General features: G+C 40.7%; 1 protein-coding gene across 3 annotated transcripts in view; it reads left to right on the top strand.

Moving 5' to 3' along the window:
- Positions 1-24930, top strand: part of OTC (ornithine transcarbamylase) — a gene marked incomplete at both ends in the record, with an annotated part of 56424 nt that extends 31494 nt beyond the window's left edge. The window contains 6 exons of one of the 3 annotated variants that reach the window (XM_081081533.1): positions 6689-6842; positions 8450-8572; positions 16495-16548; positions 16629-16778; positions 22062-22199; positions 24871-24930. In XM_081081533.1, coding sequence (XP_080937659.1) covers positions 6689-6842; positions 8450-8572; positions 16495-16548; positions 16629-16778; positions 22062-22199; positions 24871-24930 — 679 coding nt within the window. The remainder of the gene's footprint in view (positions 1-6688; positions 6843-8449; positions 8573-16494; positions 16549-16628; positions 16779-22061; positions 22200-24870) is intronic. The other 2 variants (XM_081081534.1, XM_081081535.1) reach the window with 2 other exon arrangements.
- Positions 24931-25602: the final 672 nt, after the last annotated feature.

The raw sequence follows: 25602 nt of genomic DNA, 5'->3' as shown, positions 1-25602 counted from the left end.
TCTCTTTAGTTTCAAGTGCCCTTGGAGCTGTGTCAGTGAAGAAATTGCTTCGGCATATGTCTGAGATTTTGTTGCCTTTGGATTCTTCTAGAATTTTTATGGTTTCCTGTCGTACATTTAAGTCCTTTATCCATTTTGAGTTTATTTTTGTGTATGGTGTAAGATGGTGGTCGAGTTTCATTTTCTTGCATATATCTGTCCAATTTTCCCAACACCATTTATTGAAGAGACTATCTTGGCTCCATTGTATGTTCTTGCCTCCTTTGTCAAATATTAATTGAGCATATTGGTTCGGGCCGATTTCTGGGCTCTCTATTCTATTCCATTGATCTATATGCCTATTCTTGTGCCAGTACCAGGCAGTTTTGAGAACAGTGGCTTTGTAATACAACTTGATATCTGGTATTGAGATCCCACCTACTTTGTTCTTTTTCAGGATTGCTGCAGCTATTCGGGGTCTTTTTTTATTCCAGATGAATTTTTGGAGAGTTCGTTCTAGATCTCTGAAGTATGCCGTTGGTATTTTAATGGGAAGTGCGTTGAATTTATAGATTGCTTTGGGTAGTATGGACATTTTAATGCTGTTGATTCTACCAATCCAGGAACACGGTATGTTCTTCCATCTGTTTATGTCTTCCTCTATATCTTTTTTCAACGTCCTGTAGTTTTCTGAGTAGAGGTCTTTTACCTCTTTAGTTAAGTTGATTCCTAGGTAGCTTAATTTTTTTGGTGCAATGGTAAACGGGATTGCTTTTATAATCTCTCTTTCTGAAAGTTCACTACTGGTGTATAGAAATGCCTCCGATTTCTTGGGGTTAATTTTGTATCCTGCTACATTGCCAAATTCATGTATTAAGTCTAGTAGCTTTTGGATGGAGTCTCTGGGGTTTTGTATGTATAATATCATGTCGTCTGCAAATAAGGACAGTTTTACTTCCTCTTTTCCAATTTGGATGCCTTTTATTTCTTCTTCTTGCCGAATTGCAATGGCTAACACTTCCAGTACTATGTTGAACAGGAGTGGTGAGAGGGGGCATCCCTGTCTTGTTCCTGTTCTTAGGGGAAATGGTGTTAGTTTTTGCCCATTGAGTATGATGTTGGCTGTGGGCCTGTCATATATGGCTTTTATTATGTTGAGGTATGATCCTTCTACTCCCACCTTGCTGAGAGTTTTTATCAAAAATGGGTGTTGAATTTTGTCAAATGCTTTTTCTGCATCAATTGATATGACCATGTGGTTTTTTTCTTTCAGTTTGTTTATGTGATGTATCACGTTTATTGATTTGCGGATATTGTACCATCCTTGCATCCCTGGGATAAATCCTACTTGGTCATGGTGTATGATCTTTCTGATGTACTGCTGGATCCGATTTGCTAAGATTTTGTTGAGGATTTTGGCATCTATGTTCATGAGGGATATTGGCCTGTAGTTCTCTTTCATTGTGTTGTCTTTACCTGGTTTTGGTATTAGGGTGATGCTGGCTTCATAGAATGAGCTTGGAAGTGTTCCTTCCTCTTGAATTTTTTGTAGTAGTCTGAGGAGGATAGGTTTTAGTTCTTCCTTGAATGTTTGGTAAAACTCCCCTGTGAAGCCGTCTGGTCCTGGGCTTTTGTTTGATGGAAGCTTTTTGATGACTGCTTCAATTTCTTCCATAGTTATTGGCCTGTTGAGATTTTTAGATTCTTCCTGATTGAGTTTTGGAATGTTGTATTTTTCTAGGAATTTGTCCATTTCCTCCAGGTTGTCTGGTTTGTTGGAGTAGAGCTGTCCATAGTATTTTTTAATGATCATTTGTATTTCTGTGGGGTCTGTTGTTATTTCGCCTCTATCGTTTCTGATTTTGTTTATTTGGGTCCTCTCTCTTTGCTTCTTGGTGAGTCTGGCTAGAGGTTTGTCAATCTTGTTTATCCTTTCAAAGAACCAGCTCTTGGTTTCATTGATTTTCTGTATTGTTTTTTTGGTCTCTATGTCATTTATTTCTGCTCTAATCTTTATTATTTCCTTCCTTCTGTTCACTCTGGGGTTTTCTTGTTGCTCTCTTTCTAATTCTTTGAGTTGTAGAGTTAGATGATTTACTACCATGTTTTCTTGCTTTTTGAGATAGGCCTGTAGAGCTATAAACTTCCCTCTCAAGACTGCTTTCATTGTGTCCCATAGGTTTTGGATTGTTGTGTTTTCATTGTCATTAGTTTCCAGGATGTTTTTAACTTCTTCTTTGATCTCATTGGTAACCCAATCAATATTTAATAGCATGCTATTCAGCTTCCAGGTGTTTGAGTATTTTTGGTTGTTTTTATTGTAGTTTATTTCTAATATTATGCCATCGTGGTCTGTGAAGATGCTTTTTATGATTTCAATCTTCTTGAATTTGGGGATACTTTGCTTGTGACCCAATATATGGTCTATTTTTGAATATGTCTTATGAGCATTTGAGTAGAATGTATATTCCCTGGCTTTGGGGTGGAGTGTTCTGAATATGTCTATTAAGTCCATCTGATCTAGTGAGTCATTTAGGATTGCTGTATCTTTGCTGATTGTTTGTCTAGAGGGCTTATCCAGTGCTGTCAGTGGTGTATTAAAGTCCCCTACTATGATTGTATTGTTGTCGATCTCTCCTTTGATATCTTCCAGGAGTTTTTTTATGAATTTGGGTGCTCCTGCATTGGGTGCATATATGTTTACCAGAGTTATATCTTATTGTTGTATTGATCCCTTTAGTATTATGAAGTGGCCTTCCTTATCTCTTGTTATGGCCTTCACTTTGAGGTCTATTTTGTCCGATATAAGTATTGCTACCCCAGCTTTCTTTTCCTTTCCATTTGCCTGAAAGATATTTTTCCATCCTTTCACTTTCAGTCTGTGTGAGTCCCTTCTAATGAGGTGGGTTTCTTGTAGACAGCAGATGTATGGGTCATGTTTTTTTATCCATTCAGCCACTCGATGTCTTTTGTTTGGAGCATTTAGTCCGTTTACGTTTAAAGTTATTATTGAAAGGTACTTGTTTGTAGCCATTTCTGTTTTTGTGTGGCTGTTTTCTTTCTGAGCTTTTTATTTCTTATTTTTATACCAGTCCCTTTAGCATTCCTTGCATTGCTGGCTTGGTGGTAATAAACTCCCTTAGCCTTTTTTTGTCTGTGAAGCTTCTTATTTCCCCTTCAAGTTTGAATGATAGCCTTGCTGGATAGAGTATTCTTGGATTCAGTCCTTTGCTTTGCATCACTTTGTAAATTTCAGTCCATTCTTTTCTGGCCTGATGTGTTTCTGTTGAGAAATCATTTGACAATCTAATGGGAGAGCCCTTGTATGTAACTTTCCGTCTCTCTCTTGCAGCCTGTAAGATTCTCTCTTTGTCCTGAACATTTGCCATGGTAATTATGATGTGTCTTGGTGTGGGTCTTTTCGGGTTCACCTTGTTTGGGACTCTCTGGGCATGTGTGACTTTTTTCTTCCCCACCTCAGGGAAGTTTTCTGATATTATTTCTTCTAATAGGTTTTCTAATCCTTGTTCATCCTTTTGTTGTTCTGGTACTCCTATTATTCGTATGTTGTTTCGTTTCATGTTGTCCCAAAGCTCCCTTAGGCTGTCCTCCTGTCTTTTAATTTTTTTCTCCAATTGCAGTACATTTTGGGTGTGTTTTGCTTCCTTGTCTTCTAATTCACTAATTCGGTCCTCCGCTTCTCCTAGTCTACTGTTGATACTTTCAATGGAGTTTTTCATTGCAGCTATATCACTCTTCATTTCTTCTTGGGTCTTACTTAAGTTGTTGATTTTTTCATCTGTTTCTTCTAGCTTCTTCCATATGTTATCGATTTTTTCATCTGTTTCGTCTTGCTTCTTGCAGAGGTTGTCGATTTTTTCCTCCATCCGGTTTATGCACTCTAGGACCCTTATTCTGAATTCTTTTTCTGTCATGTTGCATGCCTCTGTATTGCTTAGCTGCTTTTCTGGAGAGACCTCCTTCTCTTTCCTTTGGGGGTTTCTTTGTCTACCCATGTTTGATCACACTGACATATCTAGACGTTGAGTCGTTCAGTGGTTGCTCCCTTGGTGGCAGTGACTCCTTGATCTGTGGTTGCTCTTCGGGCGGTTGCGGTAGCAGCTGCTCTTCAGTTGGCAGCAGCTCCTCTGGTGGGTTCTGTTCACAGCTGTGGTGGCTCTTCTGGCTGGTGGGGCGAGGTTTCACGTACAGCTGCTGTTCCTCGGCAGAGGGTGTGTTGCTCAGGAGGTTGCTGTTGCTTGGACCTGCTGCGTTGATTTAAAGGCACAAAATACAACACAACAAGGCACCACGTACCAGGCACTATACACAAATATATTCACGATATTAATAACCCCAAATAAAGGTGATCACCCGAATTAAGAGAATTAGGGAACAAGGAAGAAGAAAGAGAAAAAGATAAAAGAGAAAAAGAAAAGAAAAGTAGGGACCAAAAAAAAAAGGAGTGCAAAAATGAAATCTGGAAAAAGAAGGGGGGAAAATAAAAGCGAGAAAAGAAAAGAAAAAAAAAAGAGCGAAAAGAGAGAATGAAGTGGAAGAGGGGGAGAGACTTTTTATATGAGGAGAATACTCCTATAGAACAGCCATTAATCCCAACAAATTCCAGCAACAGCTCCCTGGAGATGAATGCAAACTAGAAACAACCAATAATATAACGATGAAAATAGAATGGAGAACACTAATCCCAAAATAAAATAAAGAGAAAATAAAATGGCACTTTAAAAAATGGTAAAATGGTAGCAGTAGTAATACTGGTTAAAAATAAGAAGGTAGTAATTAAAAGGGTAAAATCAGGTGATGGAAAAAGAAGAACAAAAAAAAAGAAGAAAAAAAAAAAGAAAAAAAATTGGTTTCTTAGTTAAAAGGTGGAAAAAAAAAATTGCAGTAGTGAAGGTCCCTTGGTTCTTCTATTCTTCAGTGTGGCTCGCCTTAGACCTGCCAGGTATTCAGGAGAGTGTTGAGTTTCCCTGCAATACACTGTTCCTCTGTGTTGTAAACCACAGTCCTTATTTTAAAGCAGACCGCTTTTGTTTCCCAGACTGCCTTATTTTGTGTTTAGCAAAGAGTCAGTTTGTGGGTCAGCCTCTGGGTGGCAGTGTTTTGGGGTTGGCCTCTGAGGCTATAGGGCCTTTCTGTCCAGTGGAAGTTCACTGCCCGGAGCTGGCTGCGTAATAGTTAGTTACCAGCGCTGTGTTGTTGCTGGGATTGAAAATCCCTCTATAGGCCAGACCCTGTTAACTCCCAGGGACTGATCAGGTGATTTTAATCCTTGATCTTGTACAGGGTGGAATCTGGGTGTGGCTGTGCTCCTTGCCTGGGGGCTGGGGGGAGGAGTCTCACTCTCCGGAGAGAATGGCTGCCCCAGTCCTGTGCTCAGGGGTGTCTCAGCACTCAATTCGCTGCCACCTCTCCCGGCTCCCCCTCTCTCCTCAGTCTCTCCCCAGATTCCACTCCTCCGCACACTCTCCCTCTCTTCAGCACAGGTGAGTGTCTGTATCCGAAATGTCCCATGAACAGGATTCAGTGAAAACAATCAAACAAACGCCGGCCGCGGAAACGGGGAAGGCTTGGTTTCTGTAAGCTTCTTCTCTTACCGGCACTGCATGGTCTGGTCAGCTCTTCAGGCTGCCCCCTTTAGGCTCAGTCCTCTGTGATCACAGCACTGAGCTCTCAATTCCCCCGGCGGCGCCAGGAATCCCGCGGTTCTCCTTTCCCCCGTCAGGGGCTGTGCCTGTCCCAAGGGACGCGGCTGCCGCGCGGTCTCCCTCCGACTCTCTGGGTTCAGAGGTCTGGCAAACTTTCCTGCCCAAATCCCTGGTTTTTTTTTTACCTTTCCTGGGGAGTTCTGCTCTTCTCGGCTGCAAACCGTCTCACCAGCTGAGCAATTTCGCCAATTCGGTGTGGGTGTTACTAGTTTCAGCTGCTGACTCCATTTGCTCCGGGACACGACCTGGGACGCGTCTGCCTATATCGCCGCCATCTTCCCTCCCTCTGTATATCTTCTTTTGGGTATTTTCTCTGTTAACTTTACCAACTGCTACTTATAATTACTAGAGGCTTGGCACATGAAATTTGTGCACAGGTAGGGGCCCTAGGCCTGGCCTGTGATCAGGGCCAACCTTCCCCAGCTGCCGGCAGCTGGCCCCACCCCCCACTGCCAATGCCAGTTGCCCTCTATGTGGCAACCAGCGGGGTGATCAGGGCCCCACTAGCTCGCACCCACCTTGGCCTGGCGCTGCCAGCGTCCACTGCCACCCCCAGTTCCCCGTTCCCCATTGGGCAATCGGGGCCTGCAGGCTGGGGGCAGCTCCTGCATTGAGCATCTGCTCCCTGGTGGCCAGTGTGCATCCTAGCGACCGGTCATTCCACTGTCCAATCGATTTACATATTACGCTTTTATATATATAGATAATTCATCACTATGACTGCAAGTCCCACAATTGATTTCTTATCTCTAAAAAATAGTAAAATTAGTGGTCACTATTTATGACATCAGTGGAACAACATTTGGCTTCTGTAATGACTACGCATTTAATATTATTGTTTAAATCTGTTGTGGTGATGGGTAGTTGTAACTTAGTAAAACTTCTAATTTATTAGCATTTCTTATTACTGTTTAAGATTCTGTATTAAAGAAGGAATTAGTAAGCATAATTAACTTAGATAATCTTTTCTTGGTTTGCTGCAGTGTCTTATCTAGCATGACAGATGCAGTGTTGGCTCGAGTGTATAAACAATCAGATCTGGACATCCTGGCTAAAGAAGCATCCATTCCCATCGTCAATGGGCTGTCAGATTTGTACCATCCTATCCAGATCCTGGCTGACTACCTCACGCTCCAGGTTGGCTTACTTCCTTGCCTTTTACAAGAGAGACTAGCTCTAAGTAGAACCGTTTCTCTCATAGTATTGGTGTTTTGTTTTCAAATATAATTTTGGTAATGAATTATAGCATGTCTGTATACTAGCTATTCAAGGAATAAGGCATTGTTAAAAACAATGTGTGTGTGTGTGTGTGTGTGTGTGTGTGTGTGTGTGTGTGTGAAACTGTTATTCCACATGGAGGGGGTGTGGAAAAGCATTTCTCTTATCCCCTGTTCTTTCAATCCTTCTGCTTTTTGGTCCCATATCTAACACAATGCATGAATCGTGAATGCTGGAACATACATAACAGAAAAGCTTAATGTAATCCTCCATACTTCAGACTGAGTTGCTTGGGAGTGAAAACTGATGGAGTGTGCTTTCAATATTCAAAATGGCCAATTATGAAATCACTTTCTGAGAAGAAGGCTATCCCCATCATTTTAATAAACGGATGAGACTGGAGTTAAGGACATGCAGAATACATAGAATTGAGGCTCAAATTTAGCCATGTACCCCCAATTTAGGAACTTGAATAACTTTAAAAGATTGATCTCGTTCGTTTTGCCATAGCCACTCTACATAGTTTTGCAACTGGGAATGCTGAAAACCATGGTTTCTGTGTCTATGGACTATTCTGGGGAAACAGGGAAAACTGGATAGGTCCATATTCCTCCTCATTTAAATATAAATGTGAAGTTAAACTAATAATGAAACTCATTGGTGATGTGGATAAGATTCATGCAGAAAGGATGATATAATGATGTTAGATACCAAGTGGCTATTTGTGAATGTGGCTTTACATATATGCCAGAAAATTGAATGCTTTGCCCTGGGGCTTTATCATTACTAGATTATAAATTCATTGAGGGACAGTGAAATGTCCTATTCATCATATTGTCCCCTGCATGACCTGGTGCAATACCTTCATATAGGAGATCCTCAAAGTGAGAGCTGAATGAGTAAATAGCAGCTTATTAAGAGCATGGAATCTAAATCAGCTGACTGTTTAACTCTTCCTGATCTCATTTCCTCCCACCCCACAAGGAAATTATTATCCTGATGTCTGTATTTATTATTTCAAGGTATGTGTTTATACTTTAGCTACACATGTCCATATGTGTAAATAGTTAAGATTAATAATGAGCATGTTTTCCAACTTTACAAACATGTAAACATACTCAACTATCATGTTACACTCTTCTAGATACATTGTATTTCCCCTTTCTTATACCTGCTAATGTAAGCTCCATAAGGCAGTGATTTTTTTTCTCCTTTATTCATTGTTATATTTATAGGGCCAAGGAAAGTAGACATGGATGATGCTTAATTTGTTGAATGAATGAATAAATGAATGCAACAAAGATTCAGATTTGAAAAGTTTGAAAATATGAGTATTTATATGAGTTCATATGATGTCTTGATTTAAGATATTAGGACATCTTACTATTTTTGGTGATTATACATTGATATTATTCCAACAAAGCATTAAAATTGGGGTGAAGAATTTTTTTATTTTAACCATAATAATTGTTTCATATAAGTTAATTTCTTCCCAGGTATAATCTCCTCCATTTCTTGCCTTTTAGGAACACTATGGCTCTCTGAAAGGCCTTACCCTTAGCTGGATTGGGGACGGGAACAACATCCTGCACTCCATAATGATGAGCGCAGCCAAATTCGGAATGCACATCCAGGCAGCTACTCCAAAGGTAGGGAAACTTTCTGCCTGGAAACTACCCCCCACCTTAAGTCATCCCCAGATGTAATTACCCAGGAAAAACAAACCTCTATTCCATTCAAGAGCACAGGTGAGGCCATAAAATTTAGGTCATGTTACTAGCCCGTCTGTTATAGCTATTTGGTTTCTTGGGTGCCCAATTTGCCAACTCTATAATAAGAGATAGCCTTGGCTAATGCCTTTCATACTTTGAGTCTATAAAAGCATGCCTGAATTATCTCCTCGAATGCCCTGAAACCAGCCATACTGATGACTGGTATCCTTGTGCATTGCTACCACAAAGGATGAAGAAAGCAATACAATTCAGACAGTGTAGAATTCACAAGGCATGGCTAGAATGCTATCATTTTTCTAATACTGTAGTTCCCTCTTATCTGTGGGAGATATGTTCCAAGATTCCCAGTGGATGCTTGGCACCACAGAAAGAACTGAATTCTTTAAACACTATTTTTTCCCCTATACATACATACATACATACATACATACATACATATCTATGATAAAGTTTAATTTATAAATTAGTCCCATTCAGAGATTAAAAACAATAACTAATAATAGAATAGAACAATTATCACAGTATAATGTAATAAAAGTTATGTGAATGTGGTATCTTTCTCTCTCTCACTCAAAGTATCTTATTGTACTGTCCTCCCCTTCTTTTTGTGATGATATGAGATGGTAAAATGCCTAAATGATGAGATGAAGTGATTTATTAAGGAAGTACTCCTTAAAAAATCTATAGGGGGACAGGGGGAGCAGAACAGAGAAAGGGAAGAATCTAAGCAAGAATGTTATTTACTGTGATCAACCATCCTGGTTTGCCTAGGAGTAGGGATTTCTGGGGACATGGAACTATCAGTGCTAAAAACTGGGAGAGTACCAGGCAAATGAGGATAATTTGGAAACCCTAGTGCCACGGCAGGCACTGCCTCACAGAAGAGAACTTCAGCTTGATCCCACAGGTGCTCTTGCTGGACCAGTTTGAGTCAACACACCCTGCTGCCTTAATCTGCAGTTGTTAACAAATTACCACAACTTGGGTGGCTTAAAAGAACAGAAATTTATTGTTTCTTTATTCATTCTAGAGACTAGAAGTCTAAAATCAAGGTGTTTGGTAGGGCCACACTCCCTTTGAAGCCTCTAGGAAAGGATCCTTCCTTTTCTCTTCCCACTTCTGGTGGCCCTAGGACAGGGGTGGGCAAACTTTTTGACTTGAGGGCCACAATGGGTTCTTAAACTGGACCGGAGGGCCGGAACAAAAGCATGGATGGAGTGTTTGTGTGAACTAATATAAATTCAAAGTAAACATCATTACATAAAAGGGTACGTTTTTTGTTTGTTTTTTTTTTAGTTTTATTCATTTCAAATGGGCCGGATCCGGCCTGTGGGCCGTAGTTTGCCCACGGCTGCCCTAGGTATTCCTTGCTTTTTTTTGTTTGTTTTGTTTTTGTTTACAAATGTCCTTCTTTATGAAGATAGCAGTCATATTAAATTTAAGCCCACCCTGATTCAGTATGACCTCATCTTAACTAATAACACCTGAAAAGACCCTACTTCTGAATAAGGTCATATTCTCAAAATCTGGGTGGGAATGAATTTTTTGGAGGACACTATTCCACCTACTTGCCATAGAAGAAAAGCAGGCCTAGGCAATAGCATATATTGTAAGCCACCCTATTACAGTAAACTTTTGGGACTCAGAGAGATAACTCTCACAACAGATAATTCTTTTTTGTTCAGCATCACTCTCTCTACAAATCTAGTTTGTATTAATAACTATTACAGCATTTAGTTTTTACAGATAAAACATACAATAACAATAATTGTTTCTTGTTATATGGTGTTTTTGTAAAGGATTTATTCTGTTGGAGAAATAGGATTGAAACATTCTATTGCATGTCCAAGATGTTTTCTTCTCATTAAAGGAAAAATTCCAATATTACAGAGCAATTTCAGTATTGTTCTTATGCAGAAACTCATTTAAATGATAAAGAGTACTAAAACTTGACTAATTCTTGGTGGGAATGAGTTTTAAAATGTCTTCTGCAAAGTCTGATAGTGTAGAAGTTGTTCCAGTAATTTATATGTAGACCTATTTCCTTTAAAGCTAGAGCTAGGATATTTATTGTAAATTTAAGAAGCATTAAAAAGTTTCTAAGCCATAATTAATCTATTTCCCATTCTTCAATCAAGAATAACTTACATGTTCAAGAAAACAATTTTGTCCTTGATTGTAAAATTTCTCCATAAACTATTGATGGCAATGATTTTAACATTGTTCTAAGTGAATATTTAGACCACACTGAGTTTGTTAATCACCTTCTTCGTCTGGTTTTAAGATTATGTAAAAGCCAATGAGTTATTTACTCTTGAAAGCTGAGTTATGAATAAAAATTCCACTTTGTATTCTCAGTCATGGTCCAGTGCATGCAAGGTTGGGTGATTTTCTAATTTCCAAACCTCTCTGTTGGTTCTCTAAGTATTTATTGATTCCTTCTCTAAGAATGATTATACTTAAGGAGTATAGAAACCTGCTCTTCAAAGGGAAGGATACATTTTTAGGACAGGAGGCACATGAAGTAATAGACAAGTCTCTATCTATGTTTACCAGTATGATTGATCACAACATTAGTTACTAATTAGCAAATCTTTATAATTTGCTAAAAATCCTTCCCCAAATTCCAATAAACAAAGCTCAAAAATTTATGGCTATTTGAAGGGTAGTAAAGCTGCTAAAATTTTGTATCCATCATCATCATTATCTGAATAGTTTCTTTTTTTTTTTCATAGACTCTACAATTTTATTTATTTTTATTTATTTATTTATTTTATTTTATTTTTAAATTAAATCTTTATTGTTCAGATTACTACAGTTGTTCCTCTTTCCCTCCCCATGGTGCCCCACCACTCAGTTCCCACCTCACCCTCTTCCCTTACCCCCCCCCACTGTCCTCATCCATAGGTGTACGATTTTTTTCCAGTCTCTTCCCGCCCCCCCCACACCCCTGTCCCCCTGAGAATTGTCAGTCCACTCCCTTTCTATGCCCTTGATTCTATTATATTCCCCAGTTTATTCTGTTCATCAGATGGTTTATTCACTTGCTTTTTAGATTCACTTGTTGATAGATATGTATTTCTTGTTCATAATTTTTATCTTTACCTTTTTCTTCTTCTTCCTCTTCTTAAAGAATACCCTTCAGCATTTCATATAATACTGGTTTGGTGGTGATGAACTCCTTTAACTTTTTCTTATCTGTGAAGCTCTTTACCTGACCTTCAATTCTGAATGATAGTTTTGCTGGATAAAGTAATCTTGGTTGTAGGTTCTTGGCATTCATCACTTTGAATATTTCTTGCCACTCCCTTTTGGCCTGCATAGTTTCTATTGAGAAATCAGCTGACAATCTTATGGGTACTCCCTTGTAGGTAACTAACTGTTTTTGTCTTGCTGCTTTTAAGATTCTCTCTTTGTCTTTTGCTCTTGGCATTTTAATGATGATGTGTCTTGGTGTGGTCCTCTTTGGATTCCTTGTTTGGGGATCTCTGCACTTCCTGGACTTGTAAGTCTATTTCTTTCACCAGGTGGGGGAAGTTTTCTGTCATTATTTCTTCAAATAGGTTTTCAATAACTTGCCCTCTCTCTTCTTCTGGCACCCCCATAATTTGATGTTGGTTCTCTTGAAGTTGTCCCAGAGGCTCCTTACACTATCTTCATATTTTTGGATTCTTTTTTCTTTTCCGGTTGGGTGTCTTTTGCTTCTTTGTATTTCAAATCTTTGACTTGATTCTTGGGATCCTCTAGTCTGCTGTTGTATCTCTGTATAATAGTCTTTATTTTAGTCAGTGTATGCTTAATTTCTAGTTGGTCCTTTTTCGTATCCTTGAGGGTCTCACTAGATTTCTTGAGGGTCTCACTAAATTTATTGGCAGTCTCACTAGATTTCTTGAGGCTCTCACTAAATTTATCTGCAGTTTCTAGAAAATTCTTGAAAAACCTTATAACCATGGTTTTGAACTCTATATCCAGTACTTTGCTTTCCTCCATTTCTGTCATTTGTGACATGTTTCTTTGTTTCTGCATTTTTTATGCTTCCCTGTGTTGATAGAGTGGCTTTGTGTGCTAGGTGTCTGTCCTGTAGAGCCTAGTGGCTCAGCCTCCCCAATTACCTGAGGTGGACACTCTTGGTGCACCCCATTGTAGGCTTTGTGCACAGTCTTGTTGTAGTTAAACCTTGATTGTTGTATCACTGGGAGGAATTGACCTCCAGGCCAATTGGCTGTGAGAATCAGCTGTGTCTACGGTGGGAGAACTTCTGTGCTGGAGACACCCTTATGGGGCAAGACTTGCTTCAGTGGGGCTTTGGTGCTCACTGCGTCTTCCCCCTGAGTGTGTCCCTTACGGATCTGAGGAGGTGTAATCTGGATTGTCCCACTCTGACCACTGGGTACACTGGCTCTTGGATCTCTAAGGAGGTGGTAATTTAGCCTCTGCCTGAGGCTACCCAGCAGGAGCTATGGAGAGATCTGCAGATTCCTTTTCTTTGTTTGGGGTTTGGAGGTGCCCAGATGAGGCCCAGCTGTGAAGCAATGCAAGCTGCTGTGGGGCTTTGGGCCTTCTTTTGGATGTTCTGGTTCTCTCTGACTCAGCTGCAGTTTGTTAGGTAATTTTAGATTGGAAAGGGACAGGCCATTCATATGCAAAAGCCTCTGTGCACAGCTTCGGTGGGGCGGGGTCTCAGGGAATCAACAGGGTGGAGCAAACTGATATGGGTGATCCTCAGCCCTGCCCTAAGAGGACTCGGGTCTCAGTGTCCTGTGGTAATCGCTGCAAGCACCTTTGAGAGAAAGCCGCCCTCAAGTTCTGACAGATGCCAGACAGTCCACTTTCTCCCCGTATGAGTCTGGGTCCCCAGAGACTCACCCAGAACTGGAGTCAGGGCCATTAGGAGCTTGAGACTCCCTCCCAATTGAAAAAGATAACTGCGTCCTCAGTTGCCAGCCCTTTCCACATGCGCCTCCGTACCTCTGTACTTTACTTCTGCACCTCCACTGAGTCTCAGTGTGCTTTTCTCTTTCCTTCTAGTTGTAGAATTTCCACTCAGCCAGCCTTCCTGTGGTTCTGGATGATGTCTGTTTTGTCTTTTAGTTGTATTTTTGAAGTGGTTGTGCAAGGCAGCAATTCAGGTGTTTACCTATGCCGCCATCTTGGTTTCTCTTTGAAGAGTTTCTTTCTTCAAGAATTTTTATAATGAAAGAAAGAATTATGGTAGACAATCACATGCAAAACAAAACAATTTAAAATGAATAAACTCGAACATACCTGTCATGGTTTGAGGTTCCTGGGAAGCAGACTTTGAGACACAGTTTATTGTGCAGGATATTTATTAGGGCATGCCCTTGAGATCAATACCTGTGGGAGGGAGGAAAAGGAAGCAGGAGTGAGCACAGGGAGAAACCAAGCTGTGATGCAGGGCCAACAATCGCCTCCACTGACCTTATGGAGAGTCCTAGATCTGAGATGGCCATTCAGAGCTGTCCTGAGTTGGGAGGAGGGTGTGAGGTTTTCATACCCTCCTGTCAACCAGTCATGGAATGTCACTCGCCTTGGAAAGGTATGTGACCTTGGGTGCATCTCTGCAACTGAGGCAGTGCCCAAAGAGGGCTGACAGCTGAAAGTCATGTTTCAATAGCATGCCTAGCAGCCAGGGAGTAAGTCCTTTATTCACAATGGGGAATCTGGATACCACCTCACAGTTTCCACCACAATGTCATACTGAGAATTTATAAAAACCAAGTCATAATCAATGCTAAGAATTCAGGAAAACAATAAGCATTAAGGAAGGTGAGAATAATTATGATTTTTGGACTGACAAGACTTCCACATGGAGGGTGTAGAGATGAAGGTGGACGAGAATTTGGACAAAGGAGGAGCTGATATGTTCCTTTGAAGATGCCCAGGAGGAGACAAAGGGTAAAAGTCTGTGATGGCAGAAAAGGGCAAGATATGTGCAGGGTTGGCAATAAGACTGGATTTCCTGCAGTAAGATATTGAGAAGATTTAAAACAGACAGAAGCAGGGGATGCTAGTGGGGAGCCTTGATACTCTTAATCAGCTTTGACTTAAGAAACAAAGTAAACATTGGAGGTTTCAGAGAAAAAAAAATCTTGCTTTAATGTACAGAGCAGATTGGAAGGAGAGAATTAGAGGTAGAGGGGCTACCTATGGGTTCTGGAAAAGCATGAGGGTCTTTAGCTGCTCTAATAATGTCTTCTCATCTAGAGTTGAGACTAGGGTGTGCAATCTAGGCACCTTATAATGCAAAATTTGTTCTTGCACGACTCTGACCGTGAGCACCTCCTTATATTTTATGTCCTAGGCACCTTGCTTGCCTCCCTCAAGTCCTGACCCTACTATGAGCAAACCATCCCAAACAAATATATTTTAGTGAAAACAGTTTGCTTGCTGTGTAAGTGCCATTGCAGAGCAAGTGCCTGACACTCACAACACTTGTTGGTCAGTGCAAAAGAATAAGGTGTGCATGTAAGGTGTTAGTATTTATCTGGGGTGATCAGGGAAGGTTTTTATGAGGAAACTAGAAGCCTGGTGCATGGAATTCATGCATGGAGGGGGGGTGTCCCTCAGCCCAGCCTGCACTCTCTCCAACCTGGGACCCCTTGGGGGGATGTCTGACTGCCAGTTTAACCGGTAGTTGGACATTCCTCTCACAATCCGGGACTGTTGGCTCCTAACCACTCGCCTGCCTGCCAGCCTATTTGCCCCAAACTGCTCCCATGCTGGCCGGATTGATGCCTAACTGCTCCCCTGCCAGCCTGATAGCCCCCAACTGCCCTCCCCTGCCAGCCTGATCGCCCCCAACTGCCCTCCCCTGCTGGCCCGATTGCCCACAACTGCCCTCCTCTGCCAGCCTGATCACCCCCAACTGCTCTCCCCTGCCGTGACCTGCCTCCTACGCCAGGACCTGCCTCCTCCGCATGAGGCAGTGGAGACCCCAGGAACCGGCCTCCTCCATGCCGCATGGAACCACGGGACCCCCAGGCCTTACTGCATGGAGTGGCCGCTGGGCCCTGCCTCCACAGTGCACATGGCCATCTTGTGGCAGCCATCTTGTGATGGCCATCTTGTGACAACGTCACGTGCAAGGGCGCAAGGACCACCTAGGCTATTATTAGTATAGATATTTGAGGAAATATGTGAAACTGTTATTCCACATGGAGGGGGTGTGGGAAAGCATTTCAGACAAAAGAGCATTTTAAAAAACCCCAAACAACTCATGCCCTAGCCAGTTTGGCTCAGTGGATAGAGCATTGGCCTGCGGACTGAAAGGTCCCAGGTTTGAGTCCAGTCAGGGCACATGCTTGGGTTGCGGGCTTGGTCCCCAGTGGGGGGCATGCAGGTGGCAGTCGGTCAATGATTCTTTCTCATCATTGATGTTTCTCTTTCTCCCTCTCCCTTTCTCTCTGAAATCAATAAAAATATATTTAAAAAAAAAACAACTCATCGAAATACTCTGAGACAAAAAATGCACAAGGTTGTGGAATTATGTATATGATCCTCTTAAGCTACTAGAGGAACAAGAAGGAGTGCTAGCAAGAGCTAAAAAGAACCCCAACCCCACTCAGTCTTTATGACTAAAGAGGTCAAGACAATAAAAGAAAATTGGGAGAACTGGTTATCTTTTTAAATTTCAAAAAGCACTATTATGATTTGATCAAGATGTAAATATTACATACTACTAAACATGATTGTGCTACAACTGAAAGCAAAAAGAAGGGAAGGAGATTGGGAATGTTGTTGAAAGGAATATAATGCATATGGAAGAAAGTATATATAATACAATTACCTAAATAACAGTTAAATTCTTCCCCCTGCAGGGTTATGAACCAGATCCCAGTATAATCAAGTTGGCAGAGCAGTATGCCAAGGAGGTATGTTCCTTATAGATAAAGTTATTATTGCTTTTCTTTGTCCCATGAAGTTGTTTAATTGGCATGCTTTTGTATTCTAGAACAGTACCAAGCTGTCGCTGACGAATGATCCATTGGAAGCGGCTCGTGGAGGAAATGTATTAATTACAGATACTTGGATAAGTATGGGACAAGAAGAGGAGAAGAAAAAGCGGCTCCAGGCTTTCAAAGGTTACCAGGTTACAATGAAGGTACAAATTGATGCCTCTCTGAAGGTTCATTAATTCCGTTCATAATGGCCAGAACCATCTAATCACTCATTCACATTGGAAAGAGCAGACTGTCTTTTCATTCCCTATGAAGGATTCACTGATTGTATCCCCTAGAGCAGTGGTTCTCAACCTTCTGTCCCTTTAAATACAGTTCCTCATATTGTGACCCAACCATAACATTATTTTCGTTGCTACTTCATCACTGTAATGTTGCTTCTGTTATGAATCGTAATGTAAATATCTGATATGCAGGATGGTCTTAGGCGACCCCTGTGAAAGAGTCGTTCGACTGCCAAAGGGGTCGCGACCCATAGGTTGAGAACCGCTGCCCTAGAGATTTCTCTTCTCCCAAAGATTAGCTATGTTCTTTAGAAAGACACTTTTATCCTGATTGAAGGAATCTGAAAGTCAGGCAGAAGAAAGAAGCTAAATTTTCCCTCTCACAGCAATGGAGGCATCAGAATGCTTTACACTTTATGGGTTTAGAGACATAAGGTTACTTCTGTTGCATACAGTTTCTTCTGATTTCTTCTCTAAGAAGAGCCCCATAATTTTGTTCTTCAGGCTAGTCCTTAACTCTGTTTTCTAAGGACTCAAGTCCAGTTGAGTTTTGCTAACTGCCTGCAGGGCATTCTCAGGGGAATCCCTTCAGATATTCATGAAAGGCATCACATGAGAAGGTGTCAATACACAGCTGGCAGGACCCTACTCCAATAGGGTTGCTGAATCAGTAGGTTAGGGGTGGGACCCAATAAATTGCATTTCTACCAGGTTCCCAGATGATGCAGTGCTGCTGCTCTAGGGCAGCCGTGGGCAAACTACGGCCCGTGGGCCGGATCCGGCCCGTTTGAAATGAATAAAACTAAAAAAAAAAAAGACCGCACCCTTTTATGTAATGATGTTTACTTTGAATTTATATTAGTTCACACAAACACTCCATCCATGCTTTTGTTCCAGCCCTCCGGTCCAGTTTAAGAACCCACTGTGGCCCTCGAGTCAAAAAGTTTGCCCACCCCTGCTCTAGGGTCACACTTTGAGAACAACTGTTCTGGAGGAAACCCCTAAAAGTCAGGGGACATTGGGATTTTGTCAACAGAGCAACTAATCTGTTTTAGTGCAGAAAAAGATTAAGCCATTTTAATAGATATTTTATTGATAAAGTAATATATAAATATAAGCTCCCTATTCATACATGTCACTAGAATGAAGTTTGAAAAATAAAAAAGTGAAAATGTCTTTTCCCCATCTCCTTAACAGTAACTATTCCCACAGGTAACCAGTGTTTATCAATTTGACAAGAGGCCCAGTGCATGAAATTTGTGAACTGGGGTGGGGGGTGTCCCTCAGCCCAGCCTGCACCCTTTTCAATCTGGGACCCCTCAGGCATCAGGCCAGCAGGGGAGGGCAGTTAGGGGTGAGATCAGGCCGGCAGGGAAGGGCAGTTGGGGGTGAGATCAGGCTGGCAGGGGAGGGCAGTTGGGGGCAATCAAGCCAGCAGAGGAGCAGTTAAGTGTCAATCAGGCTGGCAGGGGAGTGGTTAGGGGGTGATCAGGCTGGCAGGCAGGTGAGCGGTTAGGAGCCAGCAGTCCTGGATTGTGAGAGAGATGTGGGATTGGGCCTAAACTGGCAGTTGGACATCCCCCAAGGGTCCCAGATTGGATAGGGTGCAGGCTGGGCTGAGGGACACCCCCCACCCCAGTGCACAAATTTCATGCACTGGGCCTCTTGTCAAATTGATAAACACTGGTTACCTGTGGGAATAGTTACTGTTAAGGAGATGGGGAAAAGACATTTTCACTTTTTTATTTTTCAAACTTCATTCTAGTGACATATATGAATAAGGAGCTTATGTTTATATATTACTTTATCAATAAAATATCTATTAAAATGGCTTAATCCTTTTCTGCACTAAAACAGATTAGTTGCTCTGTTGACAAAATCCCAATGTCCCCTGACTTTTAGGGGTTTCCTCCAGAACAGTTGTTCTCAAAGTGTGACACTGCCCTCCCCCGCTGGCCGTCTTGTGACAACATGGGGACAGCCATCTTGTGATGACGTGGGGGTGTCCATCTTGTGTTGATGTGGGGGCGGCCATCTTGTGGCAGCCATCTTGTGATAATATGGGGTGGCCATCTTGTGATGACATGAGGGCGTGAGGGTCAATTTGCATATTACCTCTTATATAGGACTAAGGGCCCAGTGCATGAATTCATGCATCTTGAAAGGGACTGTGGGCCATGAGGCTGCGGTGCATACAGGGGCGGGTCTCGGCCCATCCTCCGAGCCCCCACCTGGCCCCTCCCACTGTGGCCCCCAGCCCCCTTTCTGCTGGTAGCCCTGCTCCTGCCACCCGGCGGCTCCCATGCGCTGATGGCACCGGCCCCGCTTGCACTCGCTGATGGCACGGAATGATTGGGGCCAGTGCTAGCAGCGGGTGTGAGTGGCGGCTGCTGCCCCAATCGCCCCTCAGGAACATGGGGTGGTGGAGAAGCCCTGAGAGGTGATCAGGGCCAGCAGCTGCTGCTCACACCCACTGATGGTGCTGAGTGATCAGGGCTGGTGCTGAGTGCCAGCAGTGGGTATGAGTGGCAGCTCCAGCACTGGCTGCGTGTGAGAGCGGTGGCTCCAGCGCTGGCAGCAGGTGTGAGCATGGCTGCCGCCAGCAGCAGGTGCAAGCACCAGGCGGGACTGTGGTGTGTGGGAGCAAAGAATTTTCAGTAGCCACTAGAGACTTGCCCCAATGACAGCAACCAGCACCTTGCCTTGGTCTGGTGCCCCCACTCACCTGCCCCACCATCCTACCACAGCCGCTGCCTGCCATGTTCTGCACTCTGCTGCCTGCTGCCGATGCCTGCCATGTTCTGCATGCGCCCCCTGGTGGTCAGTGCACATCATAGCGTCCAGTTGTTTAGTTGTTCAGTTGTTCTGCCGTTAGGTCTATTTGCATATTAGGTTTTTATTTTTTGTCTGTCTTGTTTTTTTAAAAATATTTTTATTGATTAAGGTATTACAAATGTGTCTTTATCCCCCCATTGTCCCCTCATCCCCCCAGTCTTGCCCTCACCCTCACCCTCACCCCCTGGTGTCTGTGTCCATTGGTTAGGCTTATATGAATGCATACAAGTCCTTTGTTTGATCTCTCCTCCTTACCCCCACCCTCCCCTGCCTTCCCTCTGAGGTTTGATGGTCTGATCGATGCTTCTCTGTCTCTGGATCTGTTTTTGTTCATTGGTTTATGTTGTTCATTATAGTCCACAAATGAGTGAGATCATGTGGTATTTATCTTTCTCTGACTGACTTATTTCACTTAGCATAATGCTCTCCAGCTCCATCCATTCTGCTGTAAATGGTAGGAATTCGGTCTATTTGCATATTAGGGTTTTATATAGATAGTAGATGCCTATATACACAACTATTGGTTTATCATAAATGGCATATTATACATATTATTCTGACTTACTTTTTTCACTTAACAAATCTTAGTGTTTTTTTTACCCATTCATTTAGATATTTTCATTCTTTTTAATGGCTGTATAGAATTCCAAAGTATGAGTGGACTGTAATTCACTTAAAATATTTCCTGTTAATAAATTAGACTATTTTCAATTATCCCAATTACAAACAATACTGCAATGAACATCTTTATAACTATTTCTTTATGAAAATATTACTGGAGAATAGATCCTTAGATGAAAAATTTTGGGGTGAAATAGCACATACTTTTTAAAACATGGGAATTGCTGCTAAATTGCCTATCTGAAAGGATTTACAACTTATAGTCTCTCCACACTTTCTCCATCTTTAGTTATTTACATTTTTAACTTTAAAAATTGGTATTTCATGCTTTTCAAAATTTGTATTTTCCTGATTACTGATGAAATTGAATATCTTTTGTGTGTTTATTGGTTATTTGTGTCTTTTTCTATAAACTGCTACCATATCCTTTGCCCATTTTTTATTTTTTGCTTTTTATTATTGGTTATAGGAGTTATTTATATATTATGGCCAATCCCTTGTCATATAAGTGGCAAATGTTTTTATGGAGAATTTTTCTTTTCTTTTTCTTTAAATTTAATTTATCGGGGTGACATTGGTTAACAAAATTATATAGATTTCAGGTGTACAATTCTACACCACCTGTATGTTGCATTGTGTGTTCAGCACTCCAAGTCAAGTTTCCTTCCATCACCATTTATCATCCCCCCTTTTCCCTCTTTTACCTCCCCCACCCCTTTTCCTTCTGGTAATCACCATATTGTTGTTTGTGTCTATGAGTTTTTTCTTCTTCATTTCCTCACCTTTTCCTCCCAGTCTTCCTACCTACTCTCCTCTGACTGCTGTCAGTCTGTTCTCTGTATCCATGGAGAATTTTTAAATTTGCTGTAGTTTACTTCATACTTACCTTGTCCAAAGTTAGACATTTTTCTGGTGCTGGAACTGTAGACATGAAGAGCACTAATCTCACTGATATATGACAAGTTCAAATGTTATTCTTTTTTTTTTTTTTTTTTTTTTTTAATATATTTTATTGATTTTTTACAGAGAGGAAGGGAGAGAGATAGAGAGTTAGAAACATCGATGAGAGAGAAACATCGATCAGCTGCCTCCTGCACATCTCCAACTGGGGATATGCCCGCAACCCAGGTACATGCCCTTGACCGGTATCGAACCTGGGACCCTTCAGTCCACAGGCCGACGCTCTATCCACTGAGCCAAACCGGTTTCGGCCAAATGTTATTCTTTTCCCTTGTCACTTTTCCAGTATTTAGAAACTCAGGTTCTGAACCTAGACCTAGAGTTGGAGGTAAAACAAAACTTAAGTACAAAAGCAGTAATTCTCAGGTAAGAAATTATGATGAAATATAGTTTTGAATTTATGAGTGAACAACAGAAATGGATGGGAAAATGTAACTTATAGGAAATAACTGTTGGGGAAAATTAAAACTGTTAGGACATTTGCATTAAGAATGAAATATCTAGTACATAGTGCCCATAATCTTGTTAATCACTCCTATCTCAGCGCTCTTTTTCAAAATTGTTTTTAAGTGATAATAAAGTATGCTTCAAGTGCTAAAAACCATAATTTGGAGATAAGCTCAAAATATAACACAATCACATAAAAGTAACTTTTAAAATATAGTGGGGGATAAGTGGTCACTTTTGCTATCAGCCACATATAACTCATAGAGTTCTTTACTGAAATGTCCACAATCCCCCTAGATAGAGTACCAGAAAACTGAGTTATCCCCATCTTTTCCTTAGACTGCTGAAGTTGCTGCCTCTGACTGGACATTTTTACACTGCTTGCCCAGAAAGCCAGAAGAAGTGGATGATGAAGTGTTTTATTCTCCACGATCACTAGTATTCCCAGAGGCTGAAAACAGAAAGTGGACAATCATGGTAAGCAAGAAATGAGGAATAGAGTGTAAGGAGTTCTTTCTATGGCCCTAACATGGTCATTCATGCTTTTTGGCAAATAATAAGCAACTGAGAGTATCAAACTACTTTACTTACTTATATGGCATCTATTTATTACAGAAAGTTCATAACAGATTATTATTGCTTATTGTCATTTATAGTATCTTTTAACTGAGTAAAACTAATCTCACTCCAAATATATCTATTTTAATTGAAATTCTCACTCCTCTTGATTAGTCTGATCACCAGCCAGCATTGCCTGCCAACCATTATAGTTTTTATAATTCTTATTTTATAATCCCCTTGTTAATGTGTATAGTGGCCCTTATTCAGTGCCTGCTACAAAATGGGCATTTGAAGTAATTTTATTTCCTTCCTCCTCTCCCTTCTTTTCATAACTTGCCTAGATCAGTGGTCGGCAAACTGTGGCTTGTGAGCCACATGTGGCTCTATGGCCCCTTGAGTGTGGTTCTTCTACAAAATGCCGCGTGCGGGCACGCATGTACAGTGTGATTGAAACTTCGTGGCCCATGCGCAGAAATCGGTATTTTGTGGAAGAGCCACACTCAAGGGGCCAAAGAGCCACATGTGGCTGTCAGCTACACTATTTGTATTTGTCAACACAGACATAGAACATTTCCATTATTGCAGAAAGTATTTTATAGTCTCTTTCTGTTTTCATGTTTGGAGTGCCAGATAAAATACAGGACATCCAGTTAAATTGAAATTTCAGATAAACAAGTAATTGTTTAGTATAGCTAATTTTCCATGCAAGATTTGAAAAATAGTGTTGTTAATCCAAAATGCTAATTTAACTGCCTGTCTGTATTTACTTTCTTAGCTAAATCTGGAAACTCTATTCCAAGTTGACTTTCTAAGATTTTACTTTTAAAAATAAATTTGACATAAGCAATCACAATTAAGAACAACAACAACAACAAAAACACCCTGAGATATGATCCCAAGAACCTATAAAAATGCTTAAAATATTTTACCTGGAAGATGTTTTTAATCCCAGAATTTAGCCTTTCTACTTTCTTCTTGTCATTCAGATCTCAAGCTAAATGTCATTCCTTTAACAAGGCCTTCCTTAGCCATCCACTCTTAAGTGGTTCCCCAGGTCCACTTATACCATTTATTTTCTTTTCTAATTGCTTTTAGCACTACCTGATCTTTTGTTTGTTGTCTGTCTCCCCACTATAATGAAACTCAATTAAAGCATTGATCTTGGCTATAATGTTCTTTGTTATATGTAGAATGGTGCCTGACAAACACCCTAAATATGTGCACAATATACTTTTGTAACATGAAGGCGATATAGGGTACTTGTTACAGAAAGTAGGCTTTGGAAATCAAGTTAAAATCTTGCCTCTCTGTAATCTTGATCAAGTACCATAACTTCTGTAAACCCAGTTCATTCATAAAAAATGGGGTTAAAATAGAAACAACATAATAAGATTGTGAAGATTAAATGAGGTAAGAGTAATCTGAGCATTGTGGTCAAGGTCTAGGGACAGACAGGTTCAGATGATACATCCCTTACAATCATCACTCATGAAAATACATAGGCCTCAGTTTCCTCATCTATATTTTATATCTCAGCACTTCACACAGTAGGAAAGGATATTAAATGGTAAGATACACATAAAGTACTCAGCACAGGGCCCAGCACATGGTAACTGCTCAACAAATATACTCATTGAACCACTTTTAAATATGACCTGCATTTCTGATATAGGCTAGGAACACATATGGAATATGGTGGGAAAGAGGAGCAAGTACCTGTAAGGTAGTAAAACTACTTCTTAAGACTGGAGTCAGAGAAATCTGGGTCTAAACCCAGTTCTGTATTATCTATTATTACCAGGGTAGATTTGAATAAATGATAATAACAGAAGCTACTTTAGAAGGTTGTTTCATTAAGTGAAATAATGCACAACCATTTGTCTCTGGCTTACCACAGCACCTAGCACAGAGCTTGGCAAATATTTCTTAACTCACTAAAACATGATAAGGCATTTAGTCTGGCACATAGTAAACATTTAATAAACATTTTTGTTTATTGAACATTCATCATAGTTTAATATTATTACTATTGCCATAATATTGGAAGTTGGGAAGGGTAAAAGTAAAAATTACCATTTGTGGCTGATAGTCTATTGGGAAGCTGTACTCTTGGGTATACTTTTTTTTTCATGAGGACTCAGATTCAGATAGACATTATTTGTTAGCCTAGATGATTTACTTTTATTATTTTACATCTGATGTATATTACAAGTGCCAAAACCACAGAATAAACATGAGGACGGGAGGAATTATATTTCTCAAAAACCAGCCAATACCTAGGTTTCACTTATGACTGGAAAATCTAATCATAGCTACCACCATGATATCTCATTTCAACTAGTCCTGGAATGAGGCCCAAGTAAGCATGGTGTTTGTGCACATATTTGGGTCAGTCTGATCTCTTGTGACCTTTCTTTATCTAAATAAAACTAAATATTAGATCAGAACTGTCTCCTTATCATTTCTTTGGGAAAACTTATTTTAACCACAGGCATTCAAAGCAGCAATCCAATTCCTCTTCCATAGGTCCCTAAGCAGACTCTTGCTAATACCCATTTCTTTCTTTCTCTTTGTTGTGTCATCTTAGGCTGTCATGGTGTCCCTGCTGACAGATTATTCACCTCAGCTCCAGAAGCCAAAGTTTTAATGCTGTGATACTTGTCAAGAGAGAACCGATGTTCTTCAGTAACAGAATGAGTCTTTTATGGGGGAAGGAGAAGAGAATCCAAGAGAAATAAACAAATCATGATACATGGAATAGGTGAACAATATGATATTGTCTTGCCATTGTGAAACTTTCGTAAAGCCTTCAAATTAAGTATTGATGCACTGCAATACATTGCTTGACTTAATCAATGCTCTAATTCAAAATTTCTGAGTTACATTTAGGTATCATATTAATAACCATATACATTTGCCTCAACTAAACATAAAATACTGTGTTTATAATGCATAATGTCTAAGCCATTAAATGTAATCTATGCTTATTACCTTAATAAATTATCACCCATGCTAATTTATAAGTAAACATTTACCAGGCAGTCAGCTGCTGGTAGATCTGTGGGCTATGCTCATATCCCTCAGCACTAACAAAGAAGCCAAATGATTCATCTTACCGATATATTGCAATCTGCAGGCAAATGAGGTAGACAGGCATTCATTTATGAAGGCAGATGAGGAAATTCTTAGAAAACAGCTATAACTATGCCCAAACTCTGGAGTTTTTTCCAGTGATTTGTGGGAAGGAGGGTCCTTCTAGAGCACACATCTCTTTTCTGCAATGAATACTTAACGTTACAATGCTAAGGAAACATTTGTG

This window comes from Myotis nattereri, assembly GCF_964212035.1.
Source record: "Myotis nattereri genome assembly, chromosome: X".
Lineage (NCBI taxonomy): Eukaryota > Metazoa > Chordata > Mammalia > Chiroptera > Vespertilionidae > Myotis > Myotis nattereri.
The sequence above is the reverse complement of the archived record's forward strand: the minus strand, read 5'-3'. Positions and strand labels throughout refer to the sequence as shown.